The sequence below is a fragment of the Mobula birostris genome, chromosome 9, assembly GCF_030028105.1.
Source record: "Mobula birostris isolate sMobBir1 chromosome 9, sMobBir1.hap1, whole genome shotgun sequence".
Classification (NCBI taxonomy): Eukaryota; Metazoa; Chordata; class Chondrichthyes; order Myliobatiformes; family Myliobatidae; genus Mobula; species Mobula birostris.
The window spans coordinates 54,814,247-54,827,321 of record NC_092378.1 but is presented as its reverse complement, the minus strand read 5'-3'; the positions used below and the strand labels follow the sequence as shown (position 1 = coordinate 54,827,321).

At 40.0% G+C, this 13,075-nt stretch overlaps 1 protein-coding gene across 1 annotated transcript in view; it reads right to left on the bottom strand.

The window, feature by feature from the left end:
• Positions 1–11,682, bottom strand: part of kdm5a (lysine demethylase 5A) — a 172,831-nt gene extending 161,149 nt beyond the window's left edge. The window contains exon 1 of the mRNA XM_072268102.1: positions 11,218–11,682. Coding sequence (XP_072124203.1) covers positions 11,218–11,364 — 147 coding nt within the window. The 5' untranslated portion in view covers positions 11,365–11,682. The remainder of the gene's footprint in view (positions 1–11,217) is intronic.
• Between the last annotated feature and the right edge of the window lie 1,393 nt (positions 11,683–13,075).

Genomic DNA, 13,075 nt, shown 5'->3' with positions numbered 1-13,075 from the left:
ATACTTATTAGTTAAATCCTTCAATGACAGTCTCGAAAAAGATAGAAATATTTTTTTAAAATCCATCGGAGCGAATCACTGAACTCTTCAAAACTGCTTTTCTCAACATGGTCACATGAAGGGAGGGGGCTTTAATGAGAACATTGCAGAGAAAATGCCAAGTCCCCTATGGCACACTCAAACAGACGGACAAATGTACTAGAGCTTATAATTGGAAGAATGTCGAGTTCTGGAAACAATAAAGGGCTGAACTTTAGCTAAGAAGTTGGGGGGGGGGTGGGCACACAGGTAATTGCATGCTGATAATTATTGTAATTTGGCATTATATATAAACAAAATTCTGTCTCTGGTAGATACTGGTGGACAATAGACAATATAATTAGTGTGCAGGACAACACTATTTGTCACCTCACCACAATGCCAAAGGTGGTGAAATCCTCAGTGCCCCAGACTAATAGCTCTATCGCACAGTTGAACACGTTTGTAATCACTCTCCATTTATCTTGCACGCTTTGTATGAATTTGTGTTGTGTAAATTGTATGCAACATTCACAGGCAAAACAGTCACAATAAGTAACTCATTTAATGTGACAGCACACTATAAATAAAGCAAACCCCACTCAATCAAATAATACCATTATTTGAAATTATTTTTAACTATATTAAATATCAACTGTAAAATATCCATGTATTTTAACTTAAGTTACAAAGCTATTAGATAATAAACTAAACATTTCTGGAAGGAAATCCATATTTGTTCTTTATAATTTATAGGTGATTTCAAGTCTGCAGTAACACAGCTCATCTTACAGTGACTATCAAAATAGCCCACCAAGCCATTAAACAACAAAGGCTGTCTGTACCTTTCCCCCATAAATGGGATTTCTGAAACCCAGTATCAACCATTGATGCTGCCTGACCTGCTGAGTTCTTCCAGCATTTTATGAGTGTTGCTCCAGATTTCCAGAATCTGCAGAATATCTTGTGTTTTAAGAAATTCAATGTATAGGCAAAAAGCCTTAGTGCTCACAGCAATACAAACAGAAGCAGGCAAATTTATTCTCAAACCACCAACAAATTCCAGACGTATTAGATCTCCAGTTCAAAAGAAAGCAGCCAGCCTCCAAGTTGTATGAACATGCAATCCTAATGGAAGATTTTGTCTGTGCTAATTGATCCAATGAACACAGAGGATACAACAGAAATACTAAATATTAAACTGAGATAACATACCAGTATCTGCCTAATGCCCAGTTTCATTTTTAAAGCAGAAAAAGGATAACACAAGGCCAGTAGCCAACATGCTTGACAACAAAACTCAACCGTACACTCAAGCTTACTAGTGTTCTGCTGCTCCAATGATGTACATGTCTTATTACTGAAGGAGAGGACTCATGCTGACTTAAGCAGAATACCTGGGCTGTGAAAAAAATAAGCAGATGGAATTCATCAATAACAAAAAGTGATCAAAATGTGAGATTACAACATGAGATTATTAACATGATTCAACTCAAAACCGTTGTGTTCTTTGGTTAAAGCATACTGCCTTGCACCTCAATCTAAATACCTGAAAAGAATCTAGAAATGTCACCTTTGAAAATGCTGAGTGATTCAGGTGTCCTAGATTTTCATCTTTTTATAATGACAGCTTCCTGATTTCACTTCCAAGTTTTATTCTCCTTTGTTCAGGATTCTGTTAGTTTCATTAGTATTTTAGTTTACCTTTTTACAACACCTCTCCTTACTTGTTAACTGTCAGCAGCGCTTGTTCACTTGCCTGTTGCAATAAACAACTTATAGTATACAAGACTAGAACAGCTTTGCACATGAAACATCAACCACATGCAGACTACATACTTCCCATTCCAAGGGAATGTGTTTTTTTCTACTGTTCTTCAAAAGTACATTCTCACCAAATTTTGCCTTTGCAACAAAACAAAAGCATATTTTAGGTGACCTACTGACTTATGACTGATCACCTAGCCCAATGAAACAAAGGTCACAATAGAATAAACATCAATTGTTCATTTGCTAACACTTGTCACTGCCCCATTTCATCAGCTGAAAAATTGTTTTGCACTGTTCCCTCGCAAAGGAGCACAAAATACAGCAAACCACAAACACCATCCACTGTACAACCTGTACCTGAAAAACCAGGTAATGTTCATTGAGCTCCCTGAAAATGGCCACAATGTTGAAAGCATGGTAAAAATAAAGTGTATGACATGCTTGTCTATATTAATCAAGACAGTTTAAAAAGTCATGGAATTACATTGCAACTTCATAGAACTCTAGTTAGGTCATTACAGTATTGCTATCAATCCTGGCTCCAGTTCCCATTCTCTCTTTCAGTATAAATGGTTCAGTAGGAAATTTATTATAATAGTGTGATAGCTAAGAAAAGTGAATTAAAATATTATAAAGTACATCAATGTGAACATCAAATAGTCCACAAAATTAGCAAATCCAGTACCCAAATACGAAGGTTTATCAGATTTCTTCCATAATTTGTCTTACTTGAACTCAAAGTGAAAGCATACTTAAAGAAATTCTCACATTATTCAGTTTCAAAAACAGTATCACATAGAAAAGCAATGCCTTAAATAACATGCCAGAGCCTTTTTGGTCTAAATTAAGTTCAAGCACAAGACATAGGAGCAAAATTAAGCCATTCAATCCATCAAGTCTACTCCACCATTTTATCATGGCTGATCCATTTCCCTCTTAACCCCATTCTCCTGACTTCTCTCCATAACCTTTCGCGATGCCTTAAATACACCTAAATGACCAGGCTTCCACAGCTGCCTGTTGCAACAAATTCAACAGATTTACCACCCTCTGGCTAAATAAACATAAAAAGGGGATTGGAAGCGATGTGGCCCTAACCAAGAAGGAATTAAAACTAAGTTTGAGTTGTAGGCATAAGTTGACATGTGGAATACAAGTGTGGCAAGAACAGATTCCCATCCCAACAGAAGATTGTTCAGTTATGATTCTTGGCTCCAAGAAACAGTCAACCTCTGCATTATGACCACTTGGGTTACAGAATTTCACCCTTATATATTTTGCATATCACTACCCAAAATTTGAAATATGAATTTTTGTGGGGAGAATAAAAAACGTCAATAAAATTCCTCCAACACATTTCTTGACGTGCAGATGACACAGGATATCTTATTATTCAAATAAGGACAGTGACGGAAAATGAGCAGTGGGGGAATAGGGATGGGGTATGAAAGTTGATAGCATTCATTCACAAGAATTGGATCGGATTTAAATTTAGTTTATAAAATTCTGATGTCTGCTGGGTGTACAAAGCAAAAGGAAGCATAGCAAGCAACTCAGAGCTATGGAATGCAAGGTCCTATGCTACATGTGAAAGCCAACTCATTTCCTATATCTTGGACAACCACAGGTGCAATGTCTTCAATGGAGAGACCCAAGCAACAGCTGGTGACAGTGCATTTCATCCACAAGGCCAAGTATTGCATTATAACATTTCAGCTGTTCAAGAGTGCAGCAAGAACAATAGGCAACTGGTAGAGTAATAAAAAGCAGGGCAGTTTATTTCAGATGTCCCAAGAGCATCTCACTGAAATCAGCTTTTTTGGTTCTGAATAGAGTGTTTCCTTGGAGTGTGCAGCAAGAGTACAGTTTACTGGGAGGGAGCAGAAAAGCCAGAGACCAAAAGTTACTGAGAATTTTATTGTTGGACAGAAGCAAACATCTCTATGATAGAAATCTAGAATGGTTTGCTGCCTCCCTGGTGGCAAGGTTAAAGGTATCATCACTGGGCAACAGATGAACAGTCAAATGAAGTGGTCCATATCAATACTAATATAGCTTTTTAAATAAAAAAAAAACAGGATTAACCCAGTTGGGAAATAATTACAAAACACAACCTCAGACCAGTAATATCCAGATTACTCCCAGTGCCATACACCCATGAGAATAAAAATCTAAGTGAATGCATAGCTGGATATGGAGGAGGGAGTGTTTTAGTTTCCTGGTGTATTGGATCTACTCTAAATAGTGGGATTTGCATAGGGGAAAAAAGGCTCCGTGGGGCCAGGACCAACTTACTCAGAGGTAATTTCCTGTAGGGGAGGATTTAAACTGGCAAAGAGCTAGAACATTGAGCATAGATTCATTAAGGAAAGTAAAACTGGGAAGTCAAAATAAGTAATTAGATCTGGAAAAAAAATGACTAGAAAATATAGAAAAAGGTCTGGCTATTTTTTGTAATGGCATATACCATAATGTCAGTATAGAATGAAATGAAAGATAGCCGCAAAGTATCATTGGAAAATAAAGTTAGAGATGAAAAAGGATCTAGTGTTTTCCCAGCGAATATGATGCATAAACTTTTCTTGGTCGAGGTGGAATACTTGGACCCAGCTGAATGCCAAAGGAGAGATTATAAAGTTAGAAATAATCCCAAAGCAGTTTATAAGATAACCAGGCAAAGAGTGAGACTTGTTGGGGACAAAAGGGATAATCTATTTACACAGCTGAAAAACATGGGTTAAAACTTTAATACTTTCAATTTGTATTCACTCACAGTTGCTGATATTCAAGAGTATAGCATCATTAAAAAGGGTGATGTTTATGTTTTGTTGGGTATAAAGGAGAAATTAACCAGGACTAAAGAGATATTACTCACACTAACGGGGAGGGGGTGGGGGGAAGGGAGGAGATCACCAGGGCCCTGACAGGTGAGATGCCTGATGACCAGAGGACAGCAAATGTAATATCTTTATTCAAAAAAGGAAGCAGGGACAATCCAGATAATTAAACACTGTTGAGTCAAACCTCAGTGCCAGCAAAGTCATTAGATAATATCGTTGCTCCTTTCTGAGCCTTGCGGCACTTCGGGGGGCAACTGAGCCATTTCTTCTAGCAATGTATTTTTTTTTTAAATGAGATAGAGTTGCTAGCTTGATGCTCAATCTAGCACAGATAGAAAGCATGCCCAGAGCCAGCCCGATTCAAACCCAGGACCACTGCCTCGAAGTCCAGTGCAGATACCACTACACCACTAATTCAATAATACTCCAATGCTAAGAATTAATGTACACTTGAAAATACATCAATTCATCACACATAATCCGCAGAGCTTTGTTGATGGGATATCTGGTTGTATTTGATCACATTGTTTGTTGAAAGAGTAACAAAATATATTGTAGAAGGTGGTGTAGTTCATATACAAATTTCATTCAGGCCTTTGACAAATTCCAACATGGGAAATTGGGACAGAACGTTGCAGTCCACAGAATCAACAGCCAGCTGACAAATTGGTTTGGTGACGGGGGGTGGGGGGAGATGAGAATGGAGGGTTGTTTTTGTAATTGGAAGCCTGTGACCAACGATGTACCAGACTCCTGCAGCCATATAGCATGGCAGCATGCCGTTGGCCAGTCCTAGCCATGCCAACCAGGGTGCCTGACTGGACTAGTCCCACTTGCACATGCATTTGTTTCTAAACCTTCCCTATAAACTTCTGTTATGTCTTTTAAGCATTCTAATTACAACTACCTCTAACAATTCCTCTGTCAGCTTGTTACACATGCCTCCACCTTCTGTGCAAGAAAATTACCATTTCTCTTAATTTAGCCATATTCCTCTACAGTATGGCAACCAGAAGGACAAAATGTTCCAGGTGAAGTCTCACCAACATCTTGTACAGCTGTAACATGTTGTCCCAATTCTTGTACTTAGTGCCTGACTGATGAAAGCAAGCATGTCATCAGCCTTCTTCGCCATTTTGTCTGTGTCACCACTCTCTGGTAATTATGTACTTCTACCCTCAAATCCCTGCTTTACAACACCTCCCAGGTGTCCTGGCATGGTTTAACTTCTTAAAATGCATCACTTTGCACTTCTCAGGATAAAATTTACATTAATATGGCTCATTAATGTAAAGACTCATACGGCCAGATTTGGGAACAGCTTCTTTCCAACTGTGATAAGACTGCTGACTGATCCTGACCCAGATCTGGGCCGTACCCTCCAAATATCCGGACCTGCCTCTCGGGTTTGTTTGCACTACCTTACTTTCCATTTTCTATTTATAATTTATAATTCAAATTTTTAATATTTACTATTGATTTGTAATCCAGGGAGCGGGAAGCGCAAAATCAAATATCGCTGTGATGATTGTACATTCTAGTATCAATTGTTTGGTGACAATAAAGTATACATAATTAATAAGGTTGTAGATCAGACAAAAATTGGTGTTGCTGTTTATGGCAGGACTCCGGGAAGTACCACAGAAAAGCCTTAGTAAAAGTACAAAAGCCAGAGTACGAGCCCAGAGATCCCCAAAGATAGCAGCACAGGAAGACAAGCCAGTGATAAAAGCAATTGGGATACAGACCTTCATCTGTCAGAGCATGAATATAAAGTTGGACTATAAAATCCAAGCACTAAAGCTCTGACTAGTCATAGCTAGAGTATTGTAATTTTGATCACCATATTACACAGAGACAAAATTTACCAGGTTCCAGTAATGAGAGACTGGATGAAAAACATGTGTGTTTTTCCTTTGAGCAAGGGGCTATGAGAGGACCTAATTGAAAAACAAAATTGAATGACATGAAATTATAAGCTTTGGTAAAAAGAGCAAAGAGAAACTGAAGATTACTGAGCAAAGGCAATACCAGCACACCAACCTCCTCAGAAGGCCAAGAAAATTGGCGTGTCTGCAATGGTCTTCACCTATCCAGTATCTACGGCGACTACTTTACCCAACTCAGCAAGAAATTGTAAAGTTATGTACACAGCCCATTCTATCAAGGAAAACAGCCTCCCCTCCATTGACTGTCTACACTTTCAGCCGCCTGGGGAAAGCATAACCAAATAACCCCTTCCACTCCAGTAAATTTTACTTCTCCAACCTTCCATCAAGGAGAAGCTATGAAATCTTGAAAGAGAGAGACCAGGCTTCTAACCCACAGTTACAAGACTCTTGAATGGACCTCATGATAAAGATGAGCAACTTATCTCTCAATTGACCACATCATAGTCTTGCAACTTTGTCTACTGCATTTTCTGTAACTATAACACTATAATCCACATTATTCTTATCCCTCAATGTACTTACATATTGAGCAATCTGTATGGATGGTATGCCAACATAGTTTTTCCAATATGAGTGACATTAATAAACTAATTACTAATTACAAAATTATACCAGGTCAGCCAACAGTAACATGCAATTACAAGCATAAATCTTTGGAGAAACCTTCTGTACTGAGCAAAAAAAAAGTTATATTGAAATTTAAGATATGTTTTAGTCACTTGGCCCAATTAGGAAATATGTGAAATATCCTTACGACATTGAAAATGGTTGCAGTGACAACAGATATCAGTTTTGACAACTGAAGCCGAGTTTGTTGTCTTCACAGAGAATAAGAATTTCAGAGTTGTATACTTTAATAAATCAATCTTTGAACTTTCTCATCCAAGCTTTTAAAAATCTGACGAGCCAGAGGGTACAGATGAGATTTACCAGGATACAGTTATGAAAGTTGAATAGACATTTACAAGATGTACAATCTATGACCAATTTAGGACAGGAAAAACAGAAAAGTCTTTTCACAGATCAAACAGCTCAAAAGTCAAAGATTCACATGAGAAGAAAAAAAAACACATTTGTAGAGTGGATATATTCCAAGCTACTCGAAGGAGTGGTGAAAATGGTCACTGTGAGCTTGAGGGGAAACCTCAAATCTAGATGAGCCGAAATGCCCACTTCAGCCTTAATTCTTTGATACTAAAACATACCAGAATGATATTTAAACACATGAACAAGAACTTTACACGAAAAGACACAAGGGGCTTTCAGGAATTATGACAGGAGTTTGGAAATGCAAAAATCAGCTTGTTACTTGGCTTTGTGTGGTCTAATGGTTTGTGATTCATTTAAGCACTTAAAAAAGGGATGTCTGTTTTAGAAATAAAGTTTAAAAAGATAAAATATTTTAGCCTAACGCTCCCTGCCATCTGAATGGTGGAACAGATTCCAAATGTTTTTCAATGCTGTCAGCAAAATGTCAGAAAAGGCACAAATGCACACCTATCTAATACAGTATCTAATGTTATACTTGTCATAGGCCACACAACCGTTTCAACACATTTATTATGTTATTGTCATAACTGCATAAACTCTAAAGATAATCTCAAATTAGTCTGAGTTACTAATTTATAGTCTAACCTATTCACACCCTTCCTAAACATCAGAACAATGTCGGAGAACTGTTCAAAGGCATGAACTCTGACAGAATACCCAGTGCAGAGAAAACTTGAGATCTCACAATGATAATTGCTTAGAATTAAAAGGCAAATTCCATTTTACAAACTTGACTGAAGCAGTGACAATAAAAGGCATTTAATAATACACAAAACTTGGCAGAAAATTTGGGGGGGGGGGGGGAGATTGACAATGGCTATGAGAATAAAAACTGTCTTGAGGCACAATGGAGAAAATTCCATTCCAGGCTGGGCAGAAGCATCCCCAAAATGTTCTTGGGTATAAAAAAACCAAATATTAAATTCTGCAGATGACACAAAGATTTAAAAATATAATAAATGAAAAACATAGTAACAGATCAGGAGTGTTAATAAGTTCACAAAATGGTTACAGATTGATGTTCTCTTATGCAGTAAAAATATCTTTCAGCAGGAAAAAGAGGGATAATAAACTAAATGGCACTTAGTGGGTTGCAAGGAAAATGGACACGGGGGATGATAAAATATTTCCAGGTGCCAGATGTTGCAGAGTTAGAAAAATAAACTTGTGCATGTTTGGGTTCATTAATAGGGACAGTTGAAAAACAAAGAAAATTGAGCTAAACCTTGGTAAATTATTGGTATGGCTTCATCTGGGCTACTGCATCCTATTCAAAACAGAGCGAATGCTGGAAATACTTTGTAGGCTGGACAAAATCTGAGTTATCATTTTGACCTTTCCAGAGATGCCATCTGACCTTCTGAGCACTTGCAACATTTTCTGTTTATGCTGATTTCTAGCATGGGGGGAGTTTTTTTAAATTTCCTTTACCATTGTTTCCAATTTTTGACTTAGAATATCAATGCCTTTGAGTGTTTTCAAACAAGATTTAGCAAAGTAATACCAGGAATTGTGGCGTGCCCCAAGTAGTTTGGTTAGCTAAGGGCATATAATAGAAAGCAAATGCCAGGACATAAACTCAAGAGCAGAGGAAAAGGAATCTTCAACAATTTTCAATGGGGGAATTTGATCTGAGCAGAAATAATTTTGAGAGCTTTTTGGAAAAGAGCAATAGAATGAAACAGTATTATTTGATTGTGACTCAGACCAAATGATCACAACAATTTTATGATTCAAAATACCCAAGCAGAAATTACTTCCACTACAAAAGTAACTAACGGATTTATTCAAATTAAAACAGAACAATGGAAATGTCAGGTACAATTTTCCCCAGGAATGAAATCATAGATTATTCTGAGCTGGAGGCATGAGAGAATTTGTTTCAAAGCAATGAATCAAGTCCATCAGAATATTTGCAAGACCCTGAGGAAAGGCAGAGGATGGTACAGATCGAATAGTTCATTGGAAAGAGCTAGCATCAGCTTAATAATCCTAATAAACTATTTTCATGCCACTGTGTGATGCTGCTGCCCAGTAAATCAAGCTCTCACCCAAGTCAGAACCTTAAACATTCAAGCCCAACTCCATAAAATAAAGCACACAAAAAAAAAATCAAAACCACACAAAGATGTCATGTTTTAATTACTCTGAAGGACAGTGTTAAAGCATTTTTTGAATGTTGTTAAAATCTCTCCTTGGTGTCCTCACATGAACCAACACATAAGGAGACTTAGGAGGCAAGGAAGATAATTTTATTTGTTGAGAGCTCATATCAAAAATACACAGTTCAATCTTGGCAATAGAACCATTTCTGGATGTGACAACAGAGACACTCCAGAGAACATCTTTGAGAATGCTGCCAGGCAGGAGGACCTTGAGCTGAAAAGCACTTGCCAAACTAATTTTCCTTCAGCAACCTAAGGGAAGAATGCCAACTCCTCCTTTAATGGTAAAAGAATATTAGTAAAGACTGATCAGCAACACACTCATAAAACAGCAGAGCAATATCACCAGTACCCATGACAATCATCGCCAAAACAATACCAAGTTATCACATTACACTTCTATTCAAACTTAGCCATAGAAGTGTAACCCTCAAAACCATAAAGCTGCACTGGGAGCTGAAGCTTTTTACACAATAGAAAATGATAGAAATCATAAGCAGCTCAGGCAGCATCTCATGATGAGAGGTCATCAATGTGAAACATCAGCTGTTTTTCTCTCCACAGAAGATGCACAATTTGCTGAGTATTTCCAGCATGGAATATGGTTCTTTGCTTTTCTGATTTGCTCAACTTTTCGGAACCCATAGCATGGACTGTATCTAAACTGCATTTATCACCGTGCAGATTTGATGCTCACACTGGTTAAAACATGATTTTGACCATGGAGTCCAGGACACTGACATCGGAGGCAACTTCCACAGCTCTTTGTCAAGACTTAGATAGGTAACACATCTACCCTTCAAATACTCTCCTCCATTTGCCTTCCCACAATGCATTCCCCAGAATGACCTACAGGCTATTGATAGAGCGAGCAGTGAAAATACACCCGTTTCTCAGGATAGTAAATCAGCCTCACGAAGGAAGATTGAAATAGCCCGGGCCTGTATTCCCCAGAAGTTTTGAAAAATAAGGGGTGATTTCATTGAGCAGACAATTTTTTTCAAGGACTGAACAGGATGGAGACATGGAGGCTAATTCTCCAGTCTAAAGTTAGGGGTCAGTCGCAGAATACGGGGTAAAGGACTGAAATGGGGGTTGTGAACCCTTTGAATTCTCTAACCACGGCAGTGGAGAATTAAGACACCGACTGCATTCAAAACAGCGACTGACGAAGTTGAAGGGATGGTTCACAAAAACGGTGCCGCAGTAGGCGATGAACCATGATCTAGCAGAATGGCGAAGCAGGCTCCGGGCCGAATGGCCTAGTGCTGTTCGTGCTCTGTAGCACAGGGCCAACTGGCCAGCTCCTGCTGCCTACCGAAGGGGACCGTGAGCAGGAGGCCAGGCCCGACCACATCAACCCAGCACTTGTACCCAACTTCGGGGGTGGGGGGGAGGGGAGGGGGAGGGAGCGAGGCTCACCTTAGGCGGGCGTATTTTGCAGATACCGCTCCTCTGGGCGATGGGCCTGATCTTGTTGATGTAGGCGAGCGGCTCGTTGAATTCCTCCCAGCTGGGCTCGAACACCGGACACTCGGGCGGCGGGATGAACTCAGAGAAGACCCACATGACTGCGGCCTGACAGGGGCCAGCGAGCGAGCAATCCGGACACAAAGAGTGGGCCGGGAGGGGGGTTAGGGGTCTGGGGAGGGGGAGGGGGGCCGGGGCAATCCCAGCGTCGGCCGCCGCTATCGCCACCGCCCCTCAGCACGGCCAGGCCTCCGACAGCCGCGCACACGCACACTGGAGCAGGGATGAGTAGGAGGCGGGCCGACCGCTCCTCCGTCCCTCCCTCCGGACTGCCCTCCAGCCCAGTCTGAAGACGGCGGCGGACAAGGAACGAGCGGACCCGAGCTCCACCGAGCCTCGCGCCGCCTCACCAACACAAAGCCAGCCGCGTGAAAATTAGTCCCACCGACGCCTCGCCTCCCTCCCAGCGCGCCAGCCCCCCAACCCCACCGCCGCAACACACACTCCTGTTAGACGTGTGGATGAACCCACGGGGGGGATGGCGGTTACGGTACATGCACTGAGGCACCAGAGTTCATGTTTTCAAAACGGCGGAAGGATCGGGCGTTGTGCTCCCGTGTGCGGTTTAAAGATCTCGTTATTGCGCCGATTGGCCGACTCCGCAAAGGTGCAATGCTATTGGCTGTACCTGCTCGATGCCTATTGGACTCGCTGGCAAAAACAAAGCCCTTCATTGATTGGGAATGTGTCTTCCCATTGGTACCTTCAGAGCCCATCCACGAAATGCACCACTTGATTGGTCACGGCCACCCACTGAAGGGGTGGTCCAGGTAGTTACACACGCAGAGGAACACACATAAAATCTTGGAGGAACTCAGTGGGTCAGGTAGCATCAATGGAGAGGAATAAACATTCGACGTTTCAGGGTGAGATCGTTCTTAAATCCACCCTTCGCCACCTCCAATTTAAATTCCATGCGGAATATTTTGGAGGATCAAGAATCAAGACTCCGCCTAATTGTTAGCAGTTTTTCAATGTTTTTTTCAAATTCTCTTTGGAACCTCAACCTTTTCAACTGCATATTCTAAATCAAAACAAATTGCGGTAAAACATTCCTATTAATCCCCTCTGACTCTTTGTCAATACTAGTGGATGCAGTTTTTTTCCTAATTTATTCCTTTGAAATCATATGTAATGCTAAACATGGGGAGGCTTGGTTGCAGGAAGGGATTTTGTGACAGTCACTTGAATAACAAGGACCCAGGTTGTTTTGATCTCAATTTGCTTGTTCTGCAAATAGACGGTGTTGGATTTTCAGGAATCCACAGAAACATATCACACATCTCTCAAACTTCTTCAGTGCCTTTTGGCCTCAGAAGAAATAACTATATTATGAAATACAAACAAAAACGTTGGAGATACTCATTGTGTTATTTATACGTACGGTGGGTTACTAAGAACAAACCATATTCTGTAAGAAGAACTAGAACTTATATTGACAACAGCAAACAGCAACCACATTTCTTACAGCCATGCTTTCTAGATCATTCTGTCATTTCTGCCATACTCCCGACTCTCCAATCACGTTCTTACATGTGACACGTGATATCACCACATCTTCCTTTCCTTAAAAAGAAAAACAATTAGCAACATTGATCAAAAGAAATACATAATTTAACATGTCTCTGTCAGTCTCTCTGGGGGTTTACGAACACAAGTAGACCTTCTAAGTGGTTCACACAGTTCTTGTGTTTCGTTGTTATTTTCATGTTTTATCTGGTCTGCATCAGTTAACTGAAACTCTGAAGTC